At 46.0% G+C, this 21280-nt stretch overlaps 1 protein-coding gene across 4 annotated transcripts; it reads right to left on the bottom strand.

The window, feature by feature from the left end:
* Positions 1–7363: 7363 nt before the first annotated feature.
* BAAT (bile acid-CoA:amino acid N-acyltransferase) lies at positions 7364–20519 on the bottom strand. 4 transcript variants are annotated; one of them, XM_072156709.1, is made up of 4 exons: positions 20455–20519; positions 10650–11130; positions 10143–10345; positions 7364–8262 (listed from the first exon to the last, which is right to left on the bottom strand). In XM_072156709.1, exons 2-4 carry the CDS (start codon positions 11110–11112, stop codon positions 7666–7668), a joined length of 1263 nt encoding a protein of 420 aa, XP_072012810.1. In that variant the 5' UTR covers positions 11113–11130; positions 20455–20519; the 3' UTR covers positions 7364–7665. The 4 variants fall into 4 exon arrangements, with proteins under 4 accessions (XP_072012810.1, XP_071966290.1, XP_072012900.1 ...); XM_072110189.1 differs by lacking the exon at positions 20455–20519 and adding an exon at positions 16134–16215; XM_072156799.1 differs by lacking the exon at positions 20455–20519 and adding an exon at positions 13935–14049.
* Between the last annotated feature and the right edge of the window lie 761 nt (positions 20520–21280).

Below are 21280 nucleotides of genomic sequence, written 5' to 3'. Positions count from 1 at the left end.
GGGGTCACCAATGACTGGTTGTGGTTAGGGGTCACCAATGACTGGTTGGGGGTTAGGGGTCACCAGTGACTGGTTGTGGTTAGGGGTTACCAATGACTGGTTGGGGGTTAGGGGTCACCAGTGACTGGTTGGGGATTAGGGGTCACCAGTGACTGGTTGGGGGTTAGGAGTTACCAGTGACTGGTTGGGGTTTAGGGGTCACCAATTACTGGTTGGGGGTTAGGGGTCACCAGTGACTGCTATTGCTATTTGTCCCATTAGAGGATCCAGTTTTTATGTGTCCACAACTGCAACACCCCTGCCAACATATACGCAAGGGAGTAGTTGCGAATAGTGCCCTCTACCTCACCCAATGGATAATACAGGGAGATCTCAGGTAATCTGCAGCCATAGCCTCTGCCTGGACAGGCAATAGTTAAATGGATGTAAGATGTTATCCAATGATATTGCTTTATTGTAAACTGGAGTGTGATTGGATAGGTGCTACCACCTGGCCAGTATAATACCCCTGTGCAGGGGGAGCACATGCTCCAGACCTCATGTTCTTTACACAGAGTAGAAAGTCACACCTGCTGTCAGAGTGAAGAGAGAGTCAGTGTGTAGCACACCTTTAGTGCTGCCACAGAACCCAATCCCAGGAACTCAGGAGACTCTAATCCAGAGCAGCAGCTTCCACGGTTTGGACACAGCTTAATCTCCATTATCCCAGGCTGCATCTACTACCAGGCTGGTGCACTATTCCTACAAAAAGCCTGTGCTGCCATCCGGGTAAAGGCCCAAGCAATTGTGATTTACAACATAAACTGTGTTATTTCATCGTCACGTGCTGCTCGCTAAGCTCCGGCACCTGCGCGTGTAGCGTGTAGTACCTTGGTGGAGGAGCCTGCTGCCCAGCAAGAAAGAGGGAAAATCAGCCATCTTAGATTTCAGAGCAGGCTGCGACCAAGCCTAGCGACTGCATGCACACCATCCGACGCACGTGTCATGCCACCGGAAGAGAGCATCGCTGATCCCCGCTGAGCACCTTCTGCCTGCCGGCCTTGATTGATACCGGCTCTCAAGTGACCACCATCCGCTGTACTACCTTTGAGAAATGCCGAAGAGTAGCATCCCTGTCACAGCCTCCAAAGCCTCTGAGGCAAGCAAAAGAGAGCCTTTGACCACCATGCCTGCGCAGAGCCTCTTGCCCCCGGGGAACAAGCATGTCTACGGAACAACAATCCCATCAGTAAATTAGATGGGCGTTGGGAGTGTGAGCCATACCTAGTTAGGGACAGTCTCTCCCCTGAAGTCTACAAGATTTCAAGAGGAGATCGTCCAATACTCCGGGTACACAGGAACTGGCTGAAGAGATGTCTTCGACCCTTCGCCCCTGTGTCAAGTCCTCTAACCCCAACACTCAGTCCAAGAGACCCTCTGTGTTCGTCAACCCCCAGTTTTATTGACCTCGTGCACTATACGTACAATATATGTTTATGATGATGCCACCTAGGTGACGTGTCTTCGGACAAATTTTCAGGCCTTGGTGCAAGGAGTGGATAACAGGACATGACACCACACCTTTCCTTAGCAAACAGTTGGTTTAAAGGCGTTAGCTGCCAACTGTACAGTCCTCATTTTTATGTATTCAGTCCAACACCAACACCGGTGCCTGTAGCCAGGACCGTGGGCAGTTTGTCTCCCTTACACTGCACATAGCCAGCACTTACCCTAAAGTGCATTTTACCACCTACACCCCTACATACTGTCCTGTGCATGGACCAACTGGAGGCCATATGCTGCTGGTCAGCTTTGTTTTCCTTCCCATCCAGTCCATAGCCGAGCCATTACCTCAATTACCTAGGGGGTATACAACACCCCTGCCAACGTATAGGCAAGGGGGTAGTTGTGAATAAGGCCCTCTACCTGACAGGATCCATCCTGCACATCTCACCCAAGGGATAATTCAGGGAGAACTTAGTTAATCTGCAGCTGTAGCCTCTGCCTGGAAAGGCAATAGTTAAATGGGTGTAAAATATTGTCCAATTATGTGGCTGTATTGTAAACTGGAGTGTGATTGGAGAGGTGCTACCACCTGACCAGGGGGGTTATAAAACCTCAGTGCAGTGGGAGCACATTGTCCAGTCCAGACCTCATGGTCTTTCCACACAGCAGAGAGTGAGACCTGCTGTCAGAGTGAAGAGAGAGTCAGTACAGCACACTTTTAGTGCTGCCACAGATACCAATCCCAGGACACAGCTCCATATCCATTATCCCAGCCTGCAACTACTATCAGGCTGGTGCATTATTCCTGCAGACCACTCTCCATGACCACTCCAGTACCAGACCCTGAATCTGCTGTTGACCGTTATGGCCTGTTGCCGATCTGTTGTTCAGTAAAGAACTGTAAGTTAATTTGCACAACGTTGCCTCCGTCTGATCCCTGGATACGGCTGTTACCATCACAGGCTTCCATATCTATTACCCAGGGACTCATCCTCCAGACACTCAGGGGTTGCCCCAGGGAGATTCAGTACATCAGCCTCTCCCTCCATATTTCTTGCACATAGCACCTGTTGGAGACCTGCCAGGCTGTAGGACAGCCCTCCGGTCCCCATACCAAGCACCGTGACATCAGCGCACCCTAGGCGCCGTCTCCCGGCCCCAAGAAAAGGCTAAGCCCCAGTGGGGGATGTTGCACAACTATTTGGATTAAGGGTCGCACAAAAGCAGCGCTAGCGTATGGGGGTGGGCTTTGGCCTGATCGCTTATGCCTTTCTATGGAAACACAATTGATTGATAACCAGAACCCAGTTTCTAGCATTGCTTTAATGCGAAGACACCGGGTTGTGGTTACCTAGCGCTAGCGGTACGTGTGACTGCACCCTAAGGTGCAATTTGTAACCATATGCGATCAGGCCCGAGGCCTGCATTTGTAAACGCATTGCTAGAGGTACATGTGACCGCACCCTAAGGGGTCCCAAACTCTGGCGGCATTATCCTGAATTGCATTAACCTCTGCCTTAGGGGTGCGGTCACACATACCGCTAGCGCTGTGCTTACAAACACAGAGCTAGGGTATGGGGGGACAGGCCGAGGCCCAATCATGTATGCGTTTCTATGGAAAACCGATTGATCGGTAACCATAACCTGGTGTCTCGCAGCCTCAGGCTGGTGCCACACGCACCGCTTTGTCTGCGTTTTAAAACGCAGACAAAGCCACGCCTACCGGGGCGATGGGGAATGAGCCGCCGGTGTTTTGCGTTAATTTAGCTGCCTGGTGCGTGTGGCACTGGCCTAAGGTCGCGGTCACATGTTCCGCTAGTTGGTGTTTTATAACGCAACATTAACGCACAGGGGGGCGGGTCTGGGCCCGATCGCATATGCGTTTTCAGAAAAACACATGCGATCGGGTTATCGATCGGATCCGAGTCCCGCCCCCTGTGCGCTAGTGTTGCGTTATGAACGCAACACTAGAGGAACATGCGGCCTAGGGCCAGTGACACACGTGGCGTTTTTGACGCGTCTTTTTCATAGCATTTTTGCATCCTTGTAAAACGCATCAGCTTTGCATATTGGTTTTTTAAATGGGTTTTGGATAAATTTTTTAACTTTGCGAAAACGCAAACAGCAAGGACAAGATCACTGCGTTTTTACAAATTCCAAGAGACACGGCTGCATGCAATTAACACAAAAAAATCCGCAAACACAAGCAATCATTTGAAAAACGCATTAGTTTTGAATGCATTCGGAATCGCAACAAAAACACCACGTGTGTCAGCGGCCTAAATCACAGGTCCATAAGGACAGTCGGGTCCTCTGATACTGGAAGCCGGTTATTATCTACTCATTTTTAGTTCCCTACTGCCATCTAGTGTCCAGACTGTACTGTATTTGTAAAGGAGGAGTCCTGCAAAATACAGGCGGTCCCCTACTTAAGGACACCCGACTTACAGACGACCCCTAGTTACAGACGGACCCCTCTGCCCCCTGTGACCTCTGGTGACCTCTCTGGATGTTACTATAGTCCCAGGCTGCAATGATCAGCTGTAAGGTGTCTGTAATGAAGCTTTATTGATAATCCTTGGTCCCATTACAACAGAAAATTTTGAAACTCCAATTGTCACCGGGGCCAAATTTTTTTTTTTATCTGGAGTTACAATTATAAAATATACATTAAAAAGTTACATACAAATTCAACTTAAGAACATCTTGTACGTAACCCGGGGACTGTCTGTAGTCTGTTTTCTGTCCCATTATCCTTTTGCTATTCCTATGCCGGAGAATATAAGCTGCAATATTCAGCGCTGCACAATCTGACTTGTTTCTTCCGCTTGCATCTTTTTTTTTTTTTCTTTTTTGCAGACCCAGTGGCCCAGATTTATAAAACCCCCTGCGCCAATTTTCTGTCTGACTTTGAACGTTCTTTTCAGTGTAATCTGCTTGCACGTGTATATATAAAGTGCGCTAAACCCGACGCAACCCAATTTCTGCACTGAAAGGGGCGTTCCGGTGAACATGGGGCGTGAGACACATTTCTGTCGGAAACTGCATGATAAATGTGTCGCACGCCCCATGTTCAAGGGGCACCAAAAAAAATAAAAATTGGTGCACTCTGTCAGGGCAGTGTAGGGGGCGCCAGATTCATGAAGAAAACGTGCACCAGGCGCCCCCTGCACACCACACAGGACACTGCACTGGTTTTGATAAATGTGGGCCATATACAGGCCGTCCTCTACTTAAGACCACCCGACTTACAGATGACCCCTAGTTACAAACAGACCTCTGGATATTGGTAATTTATTGTACTTTAGTCCTAGGCTACAATAATCAGCTGTAACAGTTATCACAGGCGTCTGTAATGAAGCTTTATTATTAATCCGGGTTCTCATGACAATCCAACATTTTTAAAATCCAATTGTCACAGAGACCAAAAAATTTTTGTCTGGGGCTATAATTATAAAATATACAGTTCCAACTTACATCCAAATTCAACTTAAGAACAAACCTATAGAACCGATCTTGTATGTAACCCGGGGACTGCCTGTACTTTTATTGCCTTCTGTGATCCACATCATTGAAAAAAACAGGACATGTTTCAAACATTTTTCCACGGACAACGGATCAGTGAAAAAAAAAGCAAAGATGAAAACGCCCACAGAAAACATTGGTTCAGGAACACGTCCGGGAATATCGCTAAACCACGGATGTGACAAACAACAACAATAAAGAAATAAAATGCCGAATAGAAAATAATATTACAAAAATAACATTTCAGTTTCACGTATTAATCACTATATATTACTTTAAGACACTTGTACTGGAGGCGCAGGTAGGGCGGCACGGTGGCTGAGTGAGTAGCACTTCTGCCTTGCAGCGCTGGGGTCCTGGGTTCGAATCCCACCCAGGTCAACATCTGCAAAGAGTTTGTATCTTCTCTCTGTGTTTGCGTGGGTTTCCACCGGGTCCTCCGGTTTCCTCCAAAAACATACTGTTAGGTTGTTTAGATTGTGAGCCCCATGGGGACAGGGACCAATTTGTCATGCTTTGTGCAGCGCTGCAGAATCTGTGTGTGCTATATAAATAAAGAATTATTATTATCTGATGGGAGCCAAAATGCATGAGGAGCAAATTCAATTACTTCCCCTCCCACTTGCTCCCTCTTCTCATCCCTCCCTCCATGACGTCGGCTCACAGGAAACCTTGCACCTGCACGGTGAGCCGTACACCCTGGCGACTGCGCAGTTCGCTAGTTGAAAAGCATATTGACAGTGCGCATGCGCAGTTCGCTGTGAGGCACATCGAGCAGTGAACTGTGCAGGTGCCAGGTTGTACGGCGCAGGCGCAAGGTATTTGTGTACAGTGAGCCAACATCACGGAGGGAGGGATGAGAAGAGGGAGCAAGTGGGAAGGGAAATAATTGAATAATTACCAGCGGGGGCCGAGTAGAAATGAGAAATGGAAATGAGCGAGCAAACGTTAATCTTCGAAAAGATGCATCACCCCAGGACTTGTTGGGACCTGTCACCAGTGAAATTCTGCCTTCTGGTGACAGGTTCCCTTTAAGATTTTACATCAGGGCTAGCAGGCTTTTTTTTCAATTTCATGATGGCTGTGCCTTGGGGGTCATTTCCCTTAAACCCCAACAAAGAATTAGCCACTGTAGTATTATATGGTAACTATTCAGGTGGACGGACATCTGAGTGTGTGTGTTTTGTGTGTTTGTAGCTGAAATGCTGCAAATCTGGAAAACCACAAGACATTGTAAGTATTTGATAAAGACGGGCCAATAGAGCGAGACATGGGACCCACAATCACCAACCATGCGGGTCAGAGCTCAGGAAGAAACATGCCCATCACCCATTCAGCAGTGTAGTGGGGAGCGGCTCCTGCTACACTCACACTCCACATAATTGGGCACATTTACTTGATCCCTGCGTGATCCCCGAGGTGCGTTGTCCGCTAGAATCCACATCTGCCGCGATTCATACATGTGTCGCTTCCCCGCTGAGGTCCACCGGAGTTCACCATCTTCTTCCCGGTTCTTGTAAGTGCGCGTCTTGCGACACAAATTGCTTTGTTAAGTCCCGAGCGTAGTCCGAATCCGTCGGATCGTCCGACGGCCCTCCCTTTGGCGTGCGCCAAAAACCCTTTCTAAATGCTGCGCAACGCGGAAATCGGCGGGTATTCCGACAATAGTGCGGACCGCGGACCCTTAGTAAATGAGCCCCAATATGACGAGTACATTAAAAGAAACCTACCACCGCGGATCTACCTATTAAGGCAGGTTCCTCTCATGTAGAGTAGTATTGCCCTTTGTAGGGCTAATTTTTTGGTGGTCGATGACTTTTGTCAATTTTAATTCGCACAATATTCAAATTTTCTAAAAGGCTACAGGGGTGTGGAGTAGCCGGAGCTGAGGCTACACGGCACAGCTACTCCACACCCCAGAAGCCTCTTGTGTTCTGCCTACCCGAGATCTTCAGCATGCGCGCACTTGTCTGAGAAGCTGGATTCTGCACTTGCACAGAACGCAGGCCGCGGCAAGGTCTCGGCCCTGAAGCCGGAGCCTCTGCACATGCACACAACCCAGCTTCTCAGACGAGTGCGCGCATGCTGAAGATCTTGGGGTAGGCGGAACACAAGAGGCTACTGGGGCATGGAGTAGCCACTCTATGTAGCCTCAACTCCGGCTACTCCACGCCCCAGTAGCCTCTTTAGAAAATATGAATATTGTGCGAATTGAAATGTACAAAAGTTATCGGCCACGAAAAAATTAGCCCTAAAAAGAGCTCTACTACTCTACATCAGAGGAATCTGCCACCAGACCTACCTATTAAGGGTGGTGGTAGGTTTCCTTTAAGCACATACACCAAAGCATTGAAAGAAGGGTGCAGAACAAGGCCATGTCCATCCATCATGCTGCATTGTGTCTTGCACTGAAAGTGGCTCCTGCTGCACTGACCTGTGAGTGAGCCGCTCCTGCTGCACTGACCTGTGAGTGAGCCGCTCCTGCTGCACTGACCTGTGAGTGAGCTGCTCCTGTTGCACTGACCTGTGAGCCGCCCCTACTGCACTCGGCAGCCTTGTTGGCATCACACCAATTATTTATAATTCCAAATAATTTTTACAAGCAGGGGTGTCTGCAGATTGCAGGATTGTAGACCCCCCAATAGACTGACTTGATCATAATTTACTCCGTCGGGAGCTGTTAATGTTCCTCCTGAGGAAGTCCTGAGTCTCTTTCCAAGAGGCTTCCTGTGCTCGGCAGTGGGGCAGGAGCTCTCCACCCCAAGTCAATGGAAGTGGAAAGAATGGAGACTGTGACACTGGACAGAAAGGAGAACCTGGAGGCTCCAGGAGATGCCCCGCTCCGGGGTAACACCGCACATACACATCCTTCTTGCCATTCTTTACTGCCCTGGCCTGGGCTTCCTTGGCAAAGAACAAACTATTATAATTCTGGTCTTTGTCCCCAACAAGAAAGAGGATGGGACCCCGGGCCTTCTCCAGGGGGAGTATAGAGTTCTGGTGTTCTGGTTTTCTAGGGTCGTCCATTGCGTGGGTAAGGCTGAGGGAACCGAAGTCTGTGATGACAACTCTTTCTGGGTGGTAGGGAATGCCATTCACACTGAGGTCACCATAAATGAGGCTGTTGCCATTCACGGCATTGGTTCCATTGATACATACGGTGGCGGCCACCTGGGGCAGGTAAGACGCCATGCACAAAGCCATCTCTGCGCCTTTACATATCGCCACCACTCCAACTCCATCACTTGACACCTAGAAGGTAGATATAACATAAAATTGGCAAAAACATAAAAAAAATGCATGTATTTTTGTTTTTTTTAAACAGCCCTTAGTATCAAACAAACCACAACCCTGAGGTGTTTCTTGTTCATATACTGTATGTTTCAAGTGGGAGACCCTCTTTACCCATTTATGGTGGCTCCATGAGCCTTAGTATTCTTGATAAGAGAGACCGATTAACACTATTATTTAAAGTGCAAATCTAATAATATTTTATTTTCACAAATCAATAGCTCTTGTTATGTAGGACAACTATGTACATTACTTTCACTACCTATGTCCATCTGTCTCTTTGCTAGTTTCCTAAGTTTAGCAGAAACCTGTGACTCTTGCCCCCCAGCTTCAGTTCTGACTATTTTCATAGCAGGGAACCTTTAGTGATCACACATCACAGACTATAATTCATGTGACTATTTCACTGCTGGTTTCTACTACTTATTCCATGTCATGTTCCTCCGTGTGTTGAAAGTTGACAGTCTAATTTATAGCTGCTGAGAAAGATTTCTGACAAGTAGTTTAAGATTGGAAAAATTAAAAAAAAAAGAAGGCAATTAGCACAATATGTTCTGCTTGTTTTGAATAAGGGAATCACATTTAACATTTTGGTGAAAATCATTATGAAATTTAGAGTTACACTTTATAGGAGATCTCTAGTCTAGAATATTTGGGGACTCGGTTGAGGATACAAGCAATATGTGGAGCTAAGGTTTCATAGATGTCATTAGGGCTGTAGTAACTTGTCAGTTTTTATCATTGGGTAATGGTTTAAGAACTAAAGACCCTGATAATACCGTATATACTCGTGTATAAGCCGAGTTTTTCAGCACAAAAAATGTGCTGAAAACCGTCCCCTCGGCTTATACACGAGTCAATAAAAATATACACGAGTTAAAAAATACTTAAAAATAATAAACTTATATACTCACCCTCCGGTGGCCCTGGTGTGCAGCGCTGCTTCCCCGATGTCCGCGCGGGTCCTCTTCAAGCTTCCGCGCCCGTCTTCTTTCTTCTGCTGCGCTCCGCCATGTTCTTCCCCCGGGCTGCGCCTGGTATGATGTCAGCAGCGGCGCGTCATACTAGGCGCCGCCCGGGAGAGAACAATGGCGGCGCCCAGCAGAAGAAAGAAGACGGGCACGGAAGCCTGAAGACGAGCCGCGCGGACATCGGGGGAGAAGCACTGCACACCAGGGCCACCGGAGGGTGAGTATATAATTATTTTTTTTTAATGCTGGGGGCAGGCTGTATACTACTGGGGGAAGGCTGTATACTACTGGGGGCTAGCTGTATACTACTGGGGGCAGTGCTGTATACTACTGGGGGCAGTGCTGTATACTACTGGGGGCAGTACTGTATACTACTGGGGGCAGTGCTGTATACTACTGGGGGCTGTGCTGTATACTACTGGGGGCTGTGCTGTATACTACTGGGGGCTGTGCTGTATACTGCTGGGGGCAGTGCTGTATACTACTGGGGGCAGGCTGTATACTACTGGGGGCTGTGCTGTATACTGCTGGGGGCAGTGCTGTATACTACTGGGGGCAGTGCTGTATACTACTGGGGGCAGGCTGGCTGTATACTACTGGGGGCAAGCTGTATACTACTGGGGGCAGGCTGGGCTGGCTGTATACTGCTGGGGGCAAGCTGGGCTGGCTGTATACTATAGGGGGCTGGTTGGCTATATACTGGGTTGACCAATGCATTTCCCACCCTCGGCTTATACTCGAGTCAATATGTTTTCCCAATTTTTGGTGGTAAAATTAGGGGTCTCGGCTTATACTCGGGTCGGGTTATACTCGAGTATATATGGTAAGTTAGAAGAGGGCAATTGTTTTTAAGTAAGAATTGCAACTCACCTTTGGATGGTGACAAAGAAACTGAGCGGCTTCTTCAAAATATGTTAAATCCACTTGTCCCAGGTAGCTCGGCAAGTCATCATAAGCAAAATAAGCCAGAGCAAGAGAGGCAAAACCCCGACTGGCCAAGAGACCACTACGAAACTCAAGCAGACCACCGACACCACCAAACATGTCAATAACTCCTCGGAAGGGTCCTTCACCTACAGAGAAGAAAGGAAAGGACTATTTGCTTGGCAATGTTACAGGATACATAAGACTCCTGGTTTGCTTTGAAACACTATACATGAGAAAGGAAGAAAGGAGGGAGGATGAACATCATTGTTGGACTTTCTTATATTATCCTGTGCAGCAAATAGATGTCAGGCCCTCAACCACCTCTGGGTGATAATCTAACCTAAGACAAAGTAACTAATGTCAGGTCGGAACCAACCCCGTTAAGATATCTTAGTTAAGCTACTTAGGGTCTTTTTTATACTTGTGACAGCCAAGTACCCAATGGCCTACCTGGTGGGAGAAAAAGTGTTCCTCGTATTCTTCCTTCTCTTATTGGTATTCTCTGGACTCCTGGAGACACGTACCACCGTTCAATGACTTTGGAGGCAACAGGTGAGTCTTCTGGAAGTGGATTTAACAATAATGAAGAGTATAGCTCCAGATGAACCAAGAATGGGCTTCCCATCACATCGCGCTTCATTAGCCTCAGGAATGGGATTGCTGGCCTGAGAGCCCAGAACAGACCCATGGGGAAGACTCCTTGAAAGTCTCCACCAGTGGCTGGAGTTTTCTCCAAGTCCACATTCCCTTTCTTATCTGTCATATAGAAAGCTCTGGAGTGGAATATCTCTCCTTTTTCATCCTTCAGCCATGCTCTTATAGTGATGACCTGCTCCGTAGGAAGGCCCCAAGCTCGGATCTTCACGGGTTCATCCACCAAGGAGATCTCAGGAGTTACGTTCAGTCCAACCATTTCTCGAGGTCAAGGAGTCTTCAGTGCAACAGAAGAGAGGAGAAGATACAATTAACATCAATTATATAAATAATTGCTTATAGGTAAATATATTGACATTGGGCCCCAGGAACAGGTTGTTTAAGGGGAGGTCGAAGATCAGCCTCTGTGACTTGTGTAGGGTATTTGCTCGACAACACCTGCCAGATGTGAATGGGGAATGTTGGCACTCTAAGAATGGGGAATGTTGGCACTCCACGAGGTAGCATCCCATCTGATATAGTCAACTTTACAATGGGGAAACATGACCGTTCTGCTCCATTTATCTCTATGGAGCTGACAGAGATCAGTGTGCGCGGTGCTTTGCGTCAGCTCCATAGAGATTAATGGAGCAGAACGGTCATGTGTGGCCGTCTGCTCCATTAGTCTGACGGAGCGACGAGAGGTCCAATGTGGGGGTGTCAGCACTGTGACCCCCACTGATCACCAAGTAACCAAGATCCCATGGATAGGCACTAACTTTCTTTTGTGGGAAAGCCACTTTAACATATTTGGTACATATACATAGATAGATGAAATAGAATTCACTCCACAGTGGCAAAGAAATAAAACCATGGATGGCAATGAACTAAGTTCTGTGAAATGGAATAGTGGAAAAAGTATTAAACGCCTGAAGAAAGAGAGTTGCAAAAAGCCGTGGGAAGTCATGACACCACCCGAAATCTATTAGTAATTAGAAAGCAAGCGTGCCAATTAATGAAAAATTGTGAGTTGGTTCCTTGCTTTTCATTGCCAAGTCCTCACATAAGAAACATTTCATGATGAGCAAAACCGGTGAGCTATCTCCTGACCTTTTCAACCTTATTGATCTTATTGGTTACAGATGAATATCTAGACTAATGGAGGATCCAGTGAGCAATGTTGGGACCTTAATCCAGAGTAAAAAAAAAAAAGAACATAATTTTACCATAATGTGCACATGACCAGGTGCTCCCCAAGACTTCAGACACAACGTACCACATTTATCACTTTTGTGCGCCTAAGTGTAGTAGTTGCGCCTAAATTCGGGCGCACTGTTTTGCCAGAATTATCACAAGCTACAACCATCTGTGATAAGTATATTTTCTGCCTCTTATTAATCACTTTACTTTAACACAGTTTAGGCGCAATGTTAGATTCGGGCACTTACATGTGATCCTGCTACAAGCTCCTCTCTGCTTCTCCCACAGCCCAGAATGAAGATAACACTCACAGCAGCACCCAGGTGTGTGACACCCAGCACCCAGTGATCTCCTCAGCAGCACCCAGGTGTGTGACACCCAGCACCCAGTGACCTCCTCAGCAGTGGCTTCTCCTGGAGGGGATCCCCCAGTGCTGGTCTCCTGCTGCACCCCTGTAATTCTGCACAGTATCCCCCTCAGACACACTGGTGATACTGTGCAGAATTACATGGGGGACACTTGTTTGTAGTATCTGCAACATTCTGCAAACTTGTGCAAAGTTCTCTTCTCTCTTGCTGTGAGCTCAGCGTTTTGCAGAATATTTTGTAAATAGAAGGTGATGAATTGTAAATAGAGTCTGCAGCTCCTGTCTGTAATGTCCGTTTTTGCGCCTAAATGCAAAAGTCGCACGTGATGAATATCATTAGGCGCAGCAAAACATCTGGAATTGAACGATAGATGAGGGAAAGGTGGTTATTTTAGCTGCGCGGCTAATTTGACGTTTAATCGCAAAACGGGCGCAAAAACGGTGCGCCTAAACGAAAAGGCGCAAAAACAACAGAAAAAACAAGTGATAAATGTGGCCCAACGTACCATAAATGCATTCAAACAGAAATATACAAAAAAATACCATTTGTCTTGTAGAACACAAGCCCTAATATGACTGTGTGAACAGAATAATACAACACTTGTGTCTTTTGTAAAGTAGGAGTAAAAAAAAAAAAAAAAAAAGGTTGCGGTAGGGATGGGTTTACCTTAATAAACCTGAGGACAGTTGTGGAGTTATTTATTTAGAGACAGTAACCATATTTCTGTTATATTGGACAAACTCTTTAAGGGGAGTTCTAAAGGCTCTAGCACCCAAACTAGTCCCTTCTGTGGTTCACTTCCTCAGGTCACCTGACAGACAGGAAATGCATAAATATATCTGCTTAGCCAATCAGTCTCTGAGGTTGGTCACCAGGGATTGGCTGAGCAGACATCTCCAGGGACTTCCTGTGGGTCAGGAGACAACAGGAAGTGGAGAGCAGTCGGATGACAGGAGATCGATAGATAATTATTCCTTTATTTATATAGCGCACACAGATGACGCAGCGCTGCACAGAACTTGCCAAATCAGTCCCTGTCCCCAATGGGGCTCACAATCTAATCACCTACCAGTATGTTTTGGAGTGTGGGAAGAAACCAGAGGACCCGGAGGAAACCCACACAAACACGGAGAGAACATACAAAGTCTTTGCAGGTGTTGACCTGAGACTTGAACCCAGGACCCCAGCGCTGCGAGGCTGTAATGATAACCACTGAGCCACCGTGCTGCCCTTGATAAATAGATGGATGGAAGTTTAAAAATCTTTTGCTATGTTGTGGCCCCCCGGTAGTCCGCATTTAGGACTATTTCCTTCTTGCAGTATAATTCTGAGCGATCAAAACCAGATCCTGCTAACAGATCGTGCTCCATAAATGATCTGCTGTGTTGGATTTCTCTGGTCGCTTATGCTGAAAATCACTTCTAGTATATACAACATAATAATCAATATTATTCTGGCTGCAGAAAGCAAAGTGGAGTTTCCCTTTAAGGAATGCAGCAGACAATACAGACCTTCTTACTGCACACAGCATTACCCGTCATGTACGAGGATTGTAGATCTGTGTCCGACCGCGCAGGTTCTATATTCCTGCGGCATGGAGGGAGAGCAATGCATGATATGTGTGTCAGGGAATGGGCATGCCGGGGCGTGGGATGTGGCTACGGCAAAAGCCATGAATTGTCAGAGCTTAGGAAGGAGGAGACGAGGGAGGAATCAGATCCAACCCACAGCAAAGTCCACAGCTGCTATGTGTGTGTTAAAGGGGCAGTGTCACAAAATTATGCACTGATTTGTACAAATGACAAAGCGATGCACCTCACTACTAAATACAATAGATAGATGCATACAGTAAGGTCCATAAATATTTTGGACACCGACACAAATTTAGATATTTTTTTTACTGTTTACTGAAACGCAGTAAATAGAACATACAAAAAAGTCCACACTGTCATTTGAGGATATCCACATTAAGGGTACATTCACACGGCGGGCATACCACCGTGTGCTGGAGAGGGCGAGGAGGTGACTCCTCCTCCCTCCATAGAAAATAGCGGTGCACGGCCGCACACACGGGAAAAGATAGAGCATGTTCTATCTTTTCCAAGTGTATGGCACAGAATGGTGCCGCCCCCGGGTCACCATTGCCGTCTATGGGCAATTTGCGGCCGCATATACATCCCCACAGACGGGCGTGTAAATGAGCCCTAAAAGTGTATGAAGGGTTTAGGAGTTTTAGATCCATTTCATGTGCCACCCTGTTCATAAAGGGACCCAAAAAAAGATTGACTCTTCGCCGTGTCATGGGCAGGTTTGGGCAATTCCTTCATTATGTTGTTCTCGATTAAACAGATAAAAGGGCTGGAGACGATTTGAGGTGAGGCGCTTGTGTTTGGAAAATTTTGGGTGATGCCACACTTGGCGTTTTTGATCCGTTTTAGAGCATGCGTTTTTGCACGTTTCCCCCAATTATCTTAATAGATAAACAGGTTCCAAGCAGCCAAACGGACTGAAAACGCATGCTCTAAAACAGACCAAAAACGCCACGTGGGGCATCACCCTTTGCTGTGTAGAAAACATGCGTCAAAGGAGCTCTCCATGCAGGGGCAATAATCCATCCTTAAGCTGCCATCTGAGAAAATGCTACAATATTAGAAGCGGTGACATCTACATCTGAGCACATCCTGAGAAAGACATCACTTGTAGACTCATCAATGCAACAAGACCTGGATGCCCACATGTATCAATATCCAAATCTATGACAAAGAGACGACTACATGAAAGTAACTATAGAGGGTTCACTGAACGGTGCAAGCCACAGGCTGAAGTATACATTGTTACATGTCTCCGGCCTTATGGTTCTCGTACACTTAGTGTTAGGGGGCGGCAAACTGGGCATTTGCCCTGGGGCCCTTTTTGGAAAGGAGCCCCCTGCATGTGGACTTTTGTGGGCAGAGGATGTATTGCTCTTTTAATACCCCTTGGTTAAATCTTTCATCTTTATCTTCTATCATCCATCTCCCTCTCATTTGTCTCTCCTATAAATCCTCCTACAGCCCCATATTACAGATACTTACCTACTACTGGGTGTAACTACAAAGTGTTATTATTGGGATAAGGGAGCCTCTTACTGACTGTGACTGCTCATAAAATAGTTTTATTTTGGGGCCCTCCTTTTAGTTTTGCCCAGGGCCCCACTTTGTCTAAAACCGGCCGTGCATACACTGTAAACACATAGGAATTATAACTCTTTGCCAGACAAGTACCGAAACATTCTGCCCATTAGTGTTAATTCACAGGAATGGGTCAAAGGGCACCTACTAGCCTCATCGGGGGACATTTATCAGGGCAGTTTTCTGGCATATAGACCATGAAATGATCGCAACTACTGGCGCATGGCTAGTAATTACAATTATGTCCCCTTTATCTCGCTACAGAACTGTAATTATACACCAGGCAGAATGGGAGCCCCCAGATGTATCAGGTAGGAGTGCTTTCGTATGATAAATGACCCCTATTCACTATTATGGTCTCCTCTTCATACAGTAATACTACACATAATTCACCCATCACTATTGTGTACTAGTCTCGGCTGCCGGGCCCCCTGACACCTTGGGCCCCATAGCAGCGACTATTTCTGCTTTAGTGGTAATTACACCCAAGGGAAAAAACCTTCTAGCCAAAAAGAACATAGGACAAAATGGCGTCATGATTACCGGTTAGTGAGAATGAATACCTGGATGTGGAGATGGAACTCGCTGCACACGAGGCACAGGAAGGGGAAGGATCACGGAGCAATCCAAAAAAACAACACAAATCCAAGACCGGAAACTTTTTTTGAGATGCTCTGAAATTGCTCACACCCAGATTACAATCAGCAGAAGACGAGGGTGTGAAATACACAGATCCAGGAAGAAACAGGTATCAGGTATCCGGGCCCTGAGCCAGAAATCTTCTGCGCCCAAGGAGGAGAAACCACAGAGCTCCACCTTGTCACAAATACTTGTTCTACTGTATTCAACGGCTCAAACCTTCTAAGAGACGCTCCATAATCGTGTGTGTATGAGGTTTATACAGTTTCTGGCCAGTATGTGAGTTCAGTGAGTTCAGTGGTGTAACTAGAGTCCTCTGCGCCCCAGGGCAAATTTTTAAACAGGCTCCTGCAACCTGTTACCACCATTATATTATAGCAATGTGCTGCACACTATTCTCTATAGGAGCTACAAACAGCCAAGGACCGATCCAACCGAGGTCCACAAGTTAAAACATCAAAAGTGCATTGTCCAGTGATAATGCACTGTGCCGCAATTCACTAAGATCGTGTTCCCGATATCCTGCATGTGTCGCTTCCCCGCTCAGGTCCCCGGAGTTCACCTTCTTATTCCTGGTGCATGTAAGTGCTTGGTCTTGCGACACAATTTGAAAATTAAATCCTGTGCTCAGTCCAAATCCATCGGATCCTCTGACGGCACAGTCACCCCATTCCTGTGGAATGAAAGCTGCGCGTCTGCGCCAAAAAACGATTGCCTGTGCCAAAATCCCAGCGCAGACACCTGTTAAATACCTGTCCAAGCCGTGCAATCCCCGAAAAAGGTGCAAAGTCCGACCAAAGGGAGTAGCGCGAAGTAAATGAGCCCCATTGTCTTTTTTCTTCTAAATGCAGTTCAGCAGACTTTCACTCGATCACCAAATTCACTTCAGAGTATTGGCACAAATGAAAAGACCTTCCGATAAGAATAAGCCCCTATCCAGGCAACCATCGCTATAATTTATCTTCCTCCGTTTCCACTAGTAGTTATAGCGATTGCTAGAAGAAATCTACACATAGATCGTGCAGTATGTTCTTGGTAATTGAAATTTATTCATTTTAAAACTTACTCACAAACGTGAAGTTAAAAATGCGCAGATACAAATCACATTCAGGACGCCTGGTTCACATGCCTGACCTTGGGTTTCGCCAAACACTGCTTCTTCAGGGGATTTTAATGCACTCTTTCTCGGTAAGCACAGCTATTTGACCCTCTACTTAGTAAACGCCCTCTTGATGCCATTTTCATTAAGTGCCCCCTCTTCTCCCCATTTATAACCCCCCTTCCCTAGTGTCGCCATCCATAATGCCCTTTCTCTTTTGCCCCGTTTATAACACCTTAATTCATAATGCCTCCTTCATTATACCCCCTCTATACTGCCCCCTTCATTATACCCCCTCTTTATTGCCCCCTTCATTATACCCCCTCTATATTTCCCCCTTCATTATACCCCCTCTATATTTACCCCATTCATAATGTCCCCAGTCATAATGCTCCAAAAATTCACCCCTATTTATATTAACTAATGGCAATCCAAGATATATTAAAAAAAAAAAGTACTTACCTCTCCCCGACGCCTGTCTTTACTGCTCTCCTCATCGTGCAGCAAGGTGTGCAGTGCCGGAGACGCAGTGACATCGCTGGGAGCACTTACATACAGCGTGGTTTATAGGCAGAAGAGGGGGTGTATTACACAGGGGGACAGGGGTCAGATGAGGAGGGAGGGGGAAGGAAGCGCTGTCTTCTGATCCTGTGCCCACATACAAGGGGTAGTAGTCATACTCTGCTGTGCCCATGCATATAGGATAGGAGTAGTAGTCCTGTGCTGTTCCCTTTTATACAGGATAGTAGTAGTTTGTTGTGCCCATATATACATGATAGGAGTATTAGTATTGTGTTGTGCCCATATATACAGGATAGGAGTAGTAGTGCTGTGCTGTACCCATATATACAGGATAGGAGTAGTAGTACTGTGTTGTGCCCATATATACAGGATAGGAGTAGTAGTGCTGTGCTGTACCCATATATACATGATAGGAGTAGTAGTACTGTGCTGTGCTCATATATACAGGATAGGAGTAGTAGTACTGTGCTGTGCCCATATATACAGGATGGGAGTAGTAGTACTGTGCTGTGCCCATATATACAGGATAGGAGTAGTAGTACTGTGCTGTGTCCATATATACAGGATAGGAGTAGTAGTACTGTGCTGTACCCATATATACAGGATAGGAGTAGTAGTACTGTGCTGTGCCCATATATGCAGGATAGAAGTAGTAGAACTGTGCTGTGCTCATATATACAGGATAGGAGTAGTAGTACTGTGCTGTGCCCATATATATACAGGATAGGAGTAGTAGTACTGTGCTGTGCTCATATATACAGGATAGGTGTAGTAGTACTGTGCTGTGTCCATATATACAGGATAGGAGTAATAGTACTGTGCTGTGCCCATATATATATAGGATAGGAGTAGTAGTACTGTGCTGTGCCCATATATACAGGATTGGAGTAGTAGTACTGTGGTGTGTGTGTATATATACAGGATAGGAGTAGTAGTACTGTGCTGTGCCCACATATATACAGGATAGGAGTAGTAGAACTGTGCTGTGCTCATATATACAGGATAGGAGTAGTAGTACTGTGCTGTGCCCATATATATACAGGATAGGAGTAGTAGTACTGTGCTGTGCCCATATATACAGGATTGGAGTAGTAGTACTGTGGTGTGTGTGTATATATACAGGATAGGAGTAGTAGTACTGTGCTGTGCCCACATATATACAGGATAGGAGTAGTAGTACTGTGCTGTGCCCATATATACAGGATAGGAGTAGTAGTACTGTGCTATGCCCATATATACAGGATAGGAGTAGTAGTACTGTGCTGTGTACATATACTGTATACATGATAGGAGTAGTAGTCCTGTGCTGTGCCCATATATACAGGATAGGAGTAGTAGTAGTTTGTTGTTCCCATGTATACAGGATAGTAGTAGTAGTACTGTGCTGTGTCCATATATACAGGATAGGAGTAGTAGTACTGTGCTGTGCCCATATATACAGGATTGGAGTAGTAGTACTGTGGTGTGTGTGTATATATACAGGATAGGAGTAGTAGTACTGTGCTGTGCCCACATAAATACAGGATAGGAGTAGTAGTACTGTGCTGTGCCCATATATACAGGATAGGAGTAGTAGTACTGTGCTATGCCCATATATACAGGATAGGAGTAGTAGTACTGTGCTGTGTACATATACTGTATACATGATAGGAGTAGTAGTCCTGTGCTGTGCCCATATATACAGGATAGGAGTAGTAGTAGTTTGTTGTTCCCATATATACAGGATAGTAGTAGTAGTACTGTGCTGTGCCCATATATACAGGATAGGAGTAGTAGTACTGTGCCCATATATACAGAATAGGAGTAGTTGTACTGTGCTCTACTCATATATACAGGATAGGAGTAGTAGTACTGTGCTGTGCCCATATATACAGGATAGGAGTAGTAGTACTGTGCTGTGCCCATATATGCAGGATAGGAGTAGTAGTACTGTGCTGTGCCCATATATACCGGATAGGAGTAGTAGTACTGTGCTGTGCCCATATATACAGGATTGGAGTAGTAGTACTGTGGTGTGTGTATATATACAGGATAGGAGTAGTAGTACTGTGCTGTGGCCATATATACAGGATAGGAGTAGTAGTACTGTGCTGTGCCCATATATACAGGATTGGAGTAGTAGTACTGTGCTGTGCCCATATATACAGGATAGGAGTAGTAGTACTGTGGTGTGTGTATATATATACAGGATAGGAGTAGTAGTACTGTGCTGTGCCAATATATACAGGATAGGAGTAGTAGTACTGTGCTGTGCCCATATATACAGGATAGGAGTAGTAGTACTGTGCTGTGCTCATATATACAGGATAGGAGTAGTAGTACTGTGCTGTGCCCATACATACAGGATAGGAGTAGTAGTACTGTGCTATGCCCATATATACAGGATAGGAGTAGTAGTACTGTACTGTGTACATATACTGTATACCAGATAGGAGTAGTAGTCCTGTGCTGTGCCCATATATACAGGATAGGAGTAGTAGTAGTTTGTTGTTCCCATATATACAGGATAGTAGTAGCAGTACTGTGCTGTACCCATATATACAGGATAGGAGTAGTAGTACTGTGCTGTGCCCATGCTGTATATGCAGGTTTTATGGGACTATATACAGTATAAATATCCTTACCTCAGATTCTGCCTCCAGATACACAGATGCACACGCTGCACACCTCCTGTTACACTGCGGTAGAGTAGTAATGTAGAAGTATTGTGAGGACACTATAACCTGCAAGGCAAAGGTCGTCACCTGCTGAAAGTCCAGGCAGAGGCAGCCTTGGATATATTGCTCTGTGAATTCAATGAATATTAAGTCCACCAGCGATAACAAAATACAGGGGTTAATGAAACTACCGGGATTTGGATATAGAGAACCTCCTATATGGGATATAAAAACGCTATACACATATTTCTCAGGATTCTATACTGTATTAATACAGGAAGTCCCCGGGTTATGTACAAGATAGGGTCCGTAGGTTTGTACTAAAGTTGAATTTGTATGTAAGTCGAAACTGTATATTTTATAATTATAAATCCAGACAACATTTTTTTTGCCCCAGTGACAATTGGAGTTTCATAATTTTTTGCTGTAATGGGACCAAGGATTATCAGTAAAGCTTCATTACAGACACCTTACAGCTGATCATTGCAGTCTGGGACTATAGTACCATCCAGAGAGGTCACCAGAGGTCACAGTGGGCAGAGGGGTCCGGCTGTAACTAGGGGTCGTCTGTAAGTCAGGTGTCCTTAAGTAGGGGACCGGTGCTGCACAGGCGTGGGCCTGTTGTTCTGCGCATGCGCAGACTGCAGGATTGTCGGACGAGGATGTGCAGCTACGAGCAGCTACGCGCCGAAGATGGTGAGTAGGAGGGGTAAAGTGGCTACCAGGGCGTGGAGTAGCCGCCTCGTGTAACCTCAGATGCGGCTACTCCACGCCCCAGTAGCTGCATAATAAA

The sequence above is a fragment of the Engystomops pustulosus genome, chromosome 1 (genome assembly GCF_040894005.1).
Source record: "Engystomops pustulosus chromosome 1, aEngPut4.maternal, whole genome shotgun sequence".
Lineage (NCBI taxonomy): Eukaryota > Metazoa > Chordata > Amphibia > Anura > Leptodactylidae > Engystomops > Engystomops pustulosus.
This window is presented reverse-complemented; position numbering and strand designations above follow the sequence as displayed.

Coding starts and splice junctions, on each gene's coding strand:
- BAAT (XM_072156709.1), bottom strand. CDS start 11,112: ATGGTTGGACTGAACGTAACTCCTGAGATCTCCTTGGTGGATGAACCC. Junction 10,346..10,649: donor AACACTTTTTCTCCCACCAG/GTAGGCCATTGG, acceptor TCTTCTCTGTAG/GTGAAGGACCCTTCCGAGGA. Junction 8,263..10,142: donor TTCTTTGTCACCATCCAAAG/GTGAGTTGCAAT, acceptor TCTACCTTCTAG/GTGTCAAGTGATGGAGTTGG.